General features: G+C 38.6%; 1 protein-coding gene across 3 annotated transcripts in view; it reads right to left on the bottom strand.

The window, feature by feature from the left end:
* Positions 1 to 2,819: 2,819 nt before the first annotated feature.
* Positions 2,820 to 10,743, bottom strand: part of ELMOD1 (ELMO domain containing 1) — a 45,082-nt gene continuing 37,158 nt past the window's right edge. For all 3 annotated transcript variants that reach the window (XM_027900438.1, XM_027900431.1, XM_027900446.1), the window contains 4 exons: positions 10,472 to 10,540; positions 8,085 to 8,135; positions 6,451 to 6,584; positions 2,820 to 4,210 (listed from right to left, as the gene is read on the bottom strand). In XM_027900438.1, coding sequence (XP_027756239.1) covers positions 4,038 to 4,210; positions 6,451 to 6,584; positions 8,085 to 8,135; positions 10,472 to 10,540 — 427 coding nt within the window. In that variant the 3' untranslated portion in view covers positions 2,820 to 4,037. The remainder of the gene's footprint in view (positions 4,211 to 6,450; positions 6,585 to 8,084; positions 8,136 to 10,471; positions 10,541 to 10,743) is intronic.

The following is a 10,743-nucleotide window of genomic DNA, read 5'->3' as shown; positions in this document are numbered from 1 at the left end:
TTTATAGAATTGCACTCCAGTTACTACTTGAGGCTGTAACTGATTCCTACCTCAGTCAGATCCGTCCAGGTGGCAGAGTTGTGGATTGAGGTTTCCTCTAGAGCTCAGGCAGGAATGATTACAACCTGCAATACACCACTAGTGCACAAAGCTGCAATGCTGGTCACCCTTGGGGGAGGGTCAAAAACCTCTGGTCACATTCTGACAAAAATGACACAAAAACCTTACCACAATCCATGAAGGGAGGGATTTAAGGATGAGATTATGATCTCACATAACAGAAGCCAGTGTGTGAATGATGATACCAGTGATTATTTGGGTCAGTAACAGCAGATCTTGGTTCATTAACCTGAGCTTCAGCACTCTGTTCACATACATCCTACTCCACCTAACAACACTTATTTCAACCAAGGGCATACTGAAAATGCCCTGCTTGCAGCAAAGTGTTTCAGCCTGCTAAGTCATCACCACTTGGCTGTGCCCCACAGGGCACACAGTGGGTACAAGTGCTTTTAAAGACTGCTTTTCCATTAAAAAAGACCAATTAATCCCCTTTACCCTGTACGTGACAATAAATTTTTCAACCCAGCTTTGGGGCTGCTCCAGGAAACAGCCTGGAGATACCATTCTCCAAGACAAATCACATAGCTAAGATGGACCTTGTTTACTTCTAAAAGTAGTACATAGAAATACCACTAGCACCAGAAGTACCTTCGAAAAGAGACAGAATCATAGTTAAAATATTTCTCCCTCTCCCAAAGGAAAAAAAAAAAAGCTACAAGCCAAAAAGTTTCAGAAGCTGGAGTAGTATTTCCTCTCCTCCTGGCTGTAATCAAACCCGCAGGCAGAGATCCTGTCCATTCTCACAGATGCTGCTGGAGAACCGAGGTTACTGAAGACAAGTCGGTATCCACCTACATTGTTAAAGGAACCCTGGTAACAATTTAAATACTCATTAACTGGGATAAGGAAGTGCTGTGCTACAAGAAGTGGCTGAATCTGTAGCAGAGAAATACAGGTCAGCCTTATATAATTCTGCACACAGAATTAAAGAACTCCAACACTACATGGACCTTTTTTCTGGGTTTAAACAGAGCAAGGTAATAATTTCTGCATTTTAGATCACATACAACTTCCCCATATCACATTTTCATCAATTCATTAATTATATTTTCATCTGCCCACCCAAGACAAGACATTCTGCATAGGTTCAGTGGGCTATCTTGTATTTTATAAAGTAAATTAACAGCTTTGACTGTTTAAAACTACACTGGGCTGCATGGCACTGCCAATATAAATTATTTGCCTGACAAAAATTACCTGTTAAGAAAGAGAGGTATAAAATTGCTTTACAGTCTGGGCAGGCAGCATTTGCTTCCCAAGATGCACATGGCCAGTCATGAACCTGCGGGAGAGGAGATGTCTGGTGAAGTGCAGTAACCATGAGGCTGTGCAAAGCTTTCCAAACAGATCCAACACAAATCTTCTTTGTTCTTAATTTAACCAAATTCTGCACTCTGCAATGTCTATAAATACTGATTCTACTTTCTTGAAACAACTTTTATACCTTTTTTTCCCCTCTTCCTTTGTTTTCTCCTCCCTGTGAACAGCAGCACCCAGTTGCTGACAGGTCAGTTTGGATTTGTATCAGTGACAGTGTAAATTCTGATTTCTTAGAGAAAAGCTTAGATTTGCATCGTGGGGGGCATTCCTGGGGAGGAGGGAAGGCAGTGCCAGACAAACATCCTCCCTCAGCAGCACACAGCCAGTGTTAGGCACTCACCAGGGACATCTCTGCCCCAGGTTTAGCAAGGATTTTGAGAACAGGAATGTTACAGGACAAAGCTGAAGCACAAGTGGGCAGGATGATAAGATCTGAAGGCACCCTCATGTAAGGGCTCCACAGGAAAAGGAATTTCACGCTTAGTTTCATTAAAGCCATTGCCCTGAAAGATGGAAAAAATTATCACCCAAACCAGTTAGATTATAGTGATACAATCTGATATGGAGCCAGATGACATTTTCTGATTTTATTTGAAGTTGACACCTTGAGATAAGGCATAACTGAGAGGATGACACCACTAAAAAGGTAGCAGGAACCTTTGTGCCTCCCTCCCCTCTGCCCAACTCCATGAACTCCAGTGCAGAGTATTAAAAATCAACCATTGTAAACTAACAAATTGCAGAAGATATTTCAGTCAGAGTGGGACAAGGAACGAAAGTGAGAGTCTAAGATTTGAAACTATGAAAACTGTTTCTAGAAACTTATTTTAGAGGCTTCAGGAGTGACATAAAAATGTCCTTAACACCTAACAACTATAAATAACAACTTCCCAAAATCAATGGTAGTTAAGTTAAACACAGAGAGTTTTATTCCTTGTATTTTCATGCAAAATATGCAAATGCTCCATATTTCCAAATTCATTGGAGAAGACTAATTATAGAATTATAATTAAGTAAATATAAATATAGAAACATAGAATTTTGCTGATTAACTCCACAATGAGTGCAAGTTTCCAGCCCTGTGGAGAAGCCCTGAACCCCATCTTACATTTCAGCTAAGAAACTAGAGGGCTTAAATCCAATAAGGAGTTTCCCAAGAAATTTAAGTATTCCTATTGCTTTGGGTTTTTTTGCTTATAAAGTCATAGCCCAAGCAGGAACTGAAATGATATAAAGCACCTGATCTGAGGAAGTTCAGGTCACACTTCAGACTTGGGAACACCACAGAGCTGCTACATCCCATTTTACCTGATCCATTAAAGCAAAATAGCTTTCATCTGTATTAGTGCATATCTCAAAAATAAAACCCACAGTGCTTCAATTTAGAATGATGTATAATTTATTGATATAATTCACAAGTAGTTGGACACTACTCAATTTAATCTCCATATGCAAGTGATTTACACAAACATATAATACTAAAATTGATTGCTTAGAAGGTAAAAAATACCATGGGTATGAAATGCCATGGCAGGTGTTGTTCAATATACTACACAATCTTAGTGTCAAACACTTTTACTCATTTATGGTTTTAGAAAAAAGGCAGTTTGCCATTTTAATTTTTTTTTTTTTATATAAGTAGTCTGGGAAACTCAAAAGGAGAGGTTTTGCTCTAAACCTTCTAATCAATTACGTCTCCCAGATCTTAGGAACTGAACTGACAACCAAAGCAACATTTTCAGTGGTTCAAACCGAAGATTCAGATTTTTGCCCCCCTGAATTCACCAAGCACCACGTGAACAAATCACGTTGCCTTCCAGCATGTGATACAAAACACTAACTTCTGTATATTCAAAGGAATGTGCAGGAATTTAGACCATGCTTCAGCATGGTGGTGTTGGTGAGAACAGCCTGATGTTGTAACTTTTGGCCCCTGCCAGTATCTGGTAGTTGTGAGTGTGTTTGCAGTTCACTGTGAATGTATTAGCAGCACCAGACCATTTGATATTCATGCAGCTGATTGTAATTCTGCACAAACTCTTCTCACTGAAACTTGTGTCTCATAAGCCTCATTAATTTTGCTTAAGCATATAGTGGCTGCATGGAGAAAACTGGACTTTATTGTGTTTGCCTGCATCAGATTAAATTACACATATTATCTTCTAGATGAGGTCCGAACATATATTTTGCTTGAAATGCCAGTAGTTATGCCAGCCTTAAAACATATCGAGAAGCTAGAAAGCTTTCACAATACGAGATCCAGCTACTTATTCCACATATACAAAAACACAGCCAGAGAAATACAATTCAATTGTCAATGCTGAATTATGAGGAAAGTCTAAAAAAATAGAAAAACTTTGATATCTGGACATCATTTCAGAAGGTAACACTGCATAATGAGGCAATATGAGCACCCATTTAAAATGAAAAATCCCCAACCAGAGAAGCATAAGGGGATCATGTTACAAAAATAGATGAATACTGCACCAAAAACATGCACACGATTGCCATGGTCATTCAGTATGCTAGCGATGGTCTAACAGTGGTCTAACACAAGAGTGAGACAGTGTTTCCAAAGAAAATTCAGTGAGTAACTACATATTGATTAAACTTTCTGATGCAGCAAAATGAGGGCACAGAGCCATCTCTGGGTTCTGGAGCTGTTTCAAGATTCGCTTGTAAAATTTCTCTCTGACACGATTGAACTCCATTATGTCCAGTGGATCCTCATCAATCCAGAATTTGTGGAATTCATGCATTAAGTAGCCTACAAAATAATAAAACGGGAGAAGAGATGAATACAGTATGTAAAGATGATATAAAAAACTAGAAAGAAGCCTGCAATTAATAATTATGATCTGCACAGAGTCCTGGTCACTGAGGTCTGACTCTTCAGGACACTAAGCAGGGACAAGATTAAACATATTTTGGACAAAAAATTGGATTAATATTGCACACTGGCAGAAATTCTCACCATAAGCATAAGAAGTCACTAGTTTTCTTGACATATGGATTCACTAATTAAAACATTAAACTAGTGAGTATAAAAGCAGAGAAAGATGCTGCTGATGCTGCCTCACCAGCCTTTTGTTTATATTCAAGTTCTGCTCCACAGATATAACCTCATAAGAATATTGCTTACTCTCCACTAAAGAAAGAGCCTACTCTCAGGTAAAGTAACAGTTGCCATCATGCTTTTTTGTGTTAACACTTCATTCTTGTGCACGTTTGTACCCTGCGTCTGCATGACCTCGCTGAAAATGTTGTTTAACGCTTATGCCTATGATCCTCAAAGGATGGATGATAAGGTCATATACAGAACCACTAGCTTTGACAAGACATCCCTGTTACAGGAAGAAACGTGATTCTGAAGTAGATTTAATTTATGGACTTTGATTAAGGCTTTATCCTCTCAGTTCTGTGCTGTCCTTATCCTCAAAGAGTTTTACTGACAGGAAAAGCATTACATCCAGCATTAGAACTTCAGTGAGCTGGACCAAATCTCTTGAGCCCAACTTCTACAGCAAAAGTACCATTGAAGGAGTGTAAATGTTCACCACAACACAGCAAAATATGCAAGACAGTTTTCTGTGCTTTAGAAAGTGAGAACATGTGCTGTAAAAAAAAGAATCTCAATTGCTTTTATCCATTTTTTTCTATTGTATGACAATTAGAACACACATGCTTCTAACTTCAATTTCAATATATATTTCCATAGACATGTTTTTTACTCCATCACCAATCTGAGAAACTTCATTCAAAAGGTACTTTAGGTACATCTTCAAATCTCTTCCATATATTCCATCAGCCACAGGCAGTTTGATCCTCAGAGATGTTACTTTCAAAGAAAAGCCCAGTAAACCCCCTTTTAAAAAACACCCCACTATATAAAATGAAGAATGTTGTTAGATCTTCCCCCTCCAAAATCTAGGAGATTTCCAAGAGGCACCTCCTGTACCTCAGCAGTGACCATGCTGAGCATGCCATGGAGCAATGCAGTTTCATGCACTTCTTGTACAGTCAGAGAAGGCAACAGAGGCCAAGACCAGTGCACTAAGCATAATTCTCAGCTTCTAATGTGGGTCCCCACAGCCTGAGGGAGCAAAAGGGTGCAGATGAGGGAACGTGGATTCAGCATTTAGGAGGTCCATGCAGTACAACCACTGTGTCCCCCTAGGTTACCAGTTGGTCAATGTAATTTTGACTTTCCAGCTCAGTCAGGCAGGCCGTAGACATTTAATGAAGCCTAGTGTTATCTGGGATTGAAGGAAACTTGAAGGAAACATGGGATGACTGTATTAGGGAGAGGAGAGAAACTTTAGGAGCATAAGAACAGAAATTTATCAGACACAAACAGATAATCTCTGGACAAACTGTCCTTGCTCCAGGAAAGTTTATATGTTGATTTTTCTCTAAATAAGATGCATTTGATAACCTCAAGTTTTTCTGTCCAAGCCATGAACAGTCAGTTTCTCCAAGAAAATGCTGTGGGAAACAGTGCCGAACGCTTCACTGAAGTTTAGATAGTGTTACTTCCACTGTGCAAGGTGCTGTAGAAGAGATGATCAAAAAAAGGGGAAAGAGCTGTGAAAGCATTGTTTTGGCAGGGGAGCAACTCTACTGAAGTGTGGAGAGTAACACTTGAATGTAGATGCAAGTATCATAAGACAGTTGGATTTATGGGGAAGCAAGTTCCAGAAAGTGCTTAAAGTCACTTTACTTTCTTCTTATTATTTAAAAAATCAGGAAGGTCACATGTTAAGGCACTTTTTGTTTTGTCTGGGATTTTGGTTTTTTTTTGGTTTTATTTTACCCCTTGGTTTGGTAGTGGAATCTATCACAACTAAGAGCTGAATCCAAGTCTCCTAAAGACAGGAGAGCAAGACTAGCACTACAGTCAGCAGATGATTTATTTTTTTTAAAACCATGGTTAGTACAAAAAGGGTTAGCAGAATACAAATTATGTATTTCCCAACCCTCCAGCCTTTCACTCCCCCCCACACTTACAGAATGTCTGCTGAAAGTGAGTGAGTGTTGGTGCTTCTGGAGCAACGTTGTAGAAATGGGTCTTCAGAGCTCCACTCACAAGCAGGTTGTATGCGAGGTCTGTTATGTTTATGCCCACAATAGCAAAAGAGTAGCTGTAAGAAAAAGCAGCAACATTTGTAGAGAGTTCACCTTCTTTCAGCACACTGTAAGAAACACTGATGATCCTGACATTGCAGATTTTGTATGTTTATGAGGTATATTAATTCTTTCCTTTGTGAGTTTCCAAGGTGCGTCTGGGGGTGGAAAGCAAGAAAAACATTTATCCTGGCTGCCTTGTATATTCTACCAGCAGGTTTCCCTCGGGAAATACATGAACACAGTGAAAACAGGAGATTCATCACTGTGCCAGCCTTTTCAGTGGAACAGCACTGATTAGTACCCACGAAATAAAAACAAGCACAGATGCCCTTGTGCTCCTGCGCTCGCCTCTGCAACAGGGCAAGGACTCCACGTGGTGGCTGCGGCTACAGGGTGACCCACCATTTGCTATCTGCCCCACTGGAATTCATTACCCAGTTAGGAACATCAGGTTTTGACAATCCATCCTATAAAGATATTCATATGGCTAAAAAGCCTGTGAAAAAAATCCAGCTGAGTCACCTCCAGCTTCTTCCTAGAAGTGAACTAGATACACAGGCCAGAAAACAGGCAAAAACCTAAGTCAAAGCATACTGTATGCAGACCCAAGAAAAATCAGACTCATGAAGCAAACTCCTGTCCTGCTAAGAGATATCAAGTGAAGTATATTTAGGCACAACAGAACTCAGAATCTGGAAGTTAATTTGTGAGACTGGTGCATAAAGAACGTGACATTTCTGGCAGTGATTATTTCCCAAGAAAACGCATAAAGTCTTACACTGACATTTAGTGATAAAAGGAAACATATTTGGATATTCAGTGATAGAGTTTTTTTTTTTTTCTCATCTAAACGCAGCTGTCTTCTGTAGACTGCTCTGGGTATTTTTTCAACTACCTCTATCAAGTAAACTAAAATACTTTCCTTTTCTTTAACCTTGGTTGCATTTCAAGAGGAAAAAATAATAAACATTAGTCTAGAAGTCAACTGCAGCATGAGACCTAGAGGCATGTTTCACAGAAAAGTGAAATATGGACAGTAAGATGTTGTATTACAGATCTTCAGACACACACAGGAGGAACATCCATACTCATGAATAATGCAGCTGCACCAAACCCACTTCTTAAGAAAAAAAACCCCTTCGCTACTATTTTTTTCTCTACTGTACTTTCCTAAAAGCAGTTCAGAACCTGGCTTTGACAGCAAGAAGTGACATTTGATCACATTATGCTTTAAGAAGAATTAAACAGATGTTCATCACTGCACTACATATATAGCATATAGAGAAAGGTTCTCCTTGCTACAGAATTTTTGGGTTATTTTTTTCTAAATGTAACAAACTGTCTCTCCGGTAATCTTTGATCAAAACCAAGGTGTGTTTAAGACAACAGATGTTAGTATGCTCCCAGAAATTTCCTTTAAAATGTAATTAGGGAACACCTTTTTCTGCTCAAATATGCAGCATCATTGTTACCAGCTGTGTTTGCAGCAACTTAAAAAAGATCTTTAAACTTACCCAATTGCCTTATCAAACTTTTTCTTCTCCCATTCAGCTTTGCTTAGTTGGCTGAGAAAAAAAAAGTAATTAAAAATAAGATATTGCCATACATTACAAACTGACAAATATTTTCTTTCAATTTCTATGATATTATAACATTTGAACATGGTCTTTTATTTCCATTGACATGGCTAAGTATGTTTAACTCTGCTTCTGACCGCATGGATTGATATAAACAGACTTGAAATGGGCTTTGTATCATCACCCATAAACTTGTCTCACCATTACAAAATAGGTGCCTATGTCAATGCTCACAGTAAAAGCCAGTTGTTTCCTATATTGACCACAAAGATGATCCACTTCAGTTAAGTTTCATCTATACAAAAAGTTGAAATTACATTTAACTAATCAAAGATGGGTTTAGATTTTTTTGTTCTCAGAGATATACGTAACACTCATCACTGGAGGCATGATTCACCTGAGGCAGCAAGCCTGAAAAATACTCCTCTGACTATCCAAATTAGAAACCACTCAACAGCCAAAAATGAGGAACAGCATTTTCTATTATTTGGCACAATAACGAGGAGATTTTCAAGGACACAGAAGAAAGCTCCCTTAAAATAGAATTAGCTAGGGAACAGAACAATTTTAGGCTAAATTTCAGCTGTTCAATGATTTAAAAAAGCTGTGTGATCCAACCAGTAAGCCAATATCCACTAACCAGGTCTGAGTCTATTCAAATGTGGAAGTTTAGCAGAAATCATTTCCTGCATTTATAACCAGCTAAAAGGAGGCATGGAACCTATCCTAACCAGTGGGCTACAACCTTGACATGGCTGTGGCAGTTTTGCCTCAGTTAAGTAAATCAGAGTTTGCAAGCTTTAGATCCCACATTATGGACAGCTATGTGTGAAAGCATAGTTCTTGGACTATACCCGAGCTACAACAAATATATATTATACTAAAACCAGTTCCCTGAGCTTCATGTAAATATAGTATACAAAATTTTCTGTCATTAAGTATTTAAGATACTAATAGGTTCATATCCATCTGACCTGAGTGTTATTAGGTGGCATAAACATGGACAAAAGTTCATGTCCTAAATAGCTTAGCATACCTTATTCTTTACTCATTCTCTAAAGTCTTAACCATCTTTGCAGGCTGTGGCATAACAATACTTAGAAGACCCCAGGTAAAGATCGAAGAGTAAGGGTGGCACACATAGGATGTGGGTAAGCAATACAGTTCAACTAAGACAGAAAATTCATTGATCATGATCCCATCAGAAAACAGCACAGCTAGTAAGCAACCACATCAGGAAGATCACCATGGGCAGCTGAAGCAGCATCTCTCCTTCTGCTGAATGCTCTGTCAAGGCATACAAATTGCACATACTCACACAGCACTCCAAGACTGCCCTCGGTAATCAAACATGCAAATGAAGAATACTAATATGTTCCATGGGCTTTCTGTCATAGAATTACCACTGGGAATTTGATCACAAAAAACCCCACCCCCTGAAGAGATCAAAAGCTTCACAGGATTCAGATGTGGACCAGCTGTATGGATATCTAACATTACTAGCAGAAGAAAAATGTCTTTTAAGGCAACTGATTTCTACATAACTGGATAAGAGGCACTGAGCACTCCAATAATTATGGAGTAAATCTCACATTTGCAAATTGCCCATAACACAGTTTTTGACATCTAAAAGTACCTGATCTCTCAATAGTCAGGACGACTCACTAGATTGTGATCATCATTAGTCAAGGTAGACAGAGTTTATGACTATAAATAAAGGGGTCTTTCAGCTCTGCTAACAAATTTTTGGGCTAGACTACTTATGATTATCAAGTCAGTCACTTCAGCTACATCAAGCAAGGTGAATTTTGTTTTTGATGTATAAGCATGCTCATATGCACCCAGTGTTGCACCACCAGCTATGTTTGAGTCGAGTATGAAGAAAAGAATATGGAACTCTTGGTGTTGCAACACAGATTTTCGGTTTATAACACACCAAATTGTAATATGGTTTGATGTTTATTTACATGTAGTGTCTCAGAAAACTTAGAGAAAAGAAAAAAAAAATACCTTAGTTCCTTCTTAGTGACTTCCCTTAATTATGAAAAAACACAAACAAATGAAAAAGAAAGGTAAATAAAAATACAAAAATCACTTGAAATTAGAGGTGAGAACATTTAACACTAAATTTAACTGTTTCCCAGATTCAATATACAAGTTCACCTCTTGTACTTGATCAGTTTTCAAGATCATTACTTGAAAACAGACATCATGTGGCAATACCCAAGCATATACCCAACAAAGACAAGAAAACCCAGCCCCCTCCTCCAGACAGAGCCAGCACAGTGCTTTCTCAAGTTATTATTTCTGGTCTCAAGCATTACCTGTATTTAGGGTGAAGAGAATCAGAGAGAACTTGCTGAGCTATCTCAGTGTCCCATTCAGCGAAATACCTGCAGATATATATAGGGTATTTAGGGCTAATTGTTAAGGAAATGCAACAAAAAAAAAGCACCTTATGACATAGTGAGCTGTCCATACACACCCTTTTAAAGGTCACTGCGTGTGTTACAGGATGAATAGCGCTTGACATGTTAAATTCATTAAGCTACCACTCAGACCCCCAAAATAAAAGATTAAAGCAGCCTCAAACTAC

This window comes from Empidonax traillii, unplaced genomic scaffold, assembly GCF_003031625.1.
Source record: "Empidonax traillii isolate 1590-97213 ecotype Southwest subspecies unplaced genomic scaffold, ASM303162v1 scaffold21:size2437335, whole genome shotgun sequence".
Classification (NCBI taxonomy): Eukaryota; Metazoa; Chordata; class Aves; order Passeriformes; family Tyrannidae; genus Empidonax; species Empidonax traillii.
This window is presented reverse-complemented; position numbering and strand designations above follow the sequence as displayed.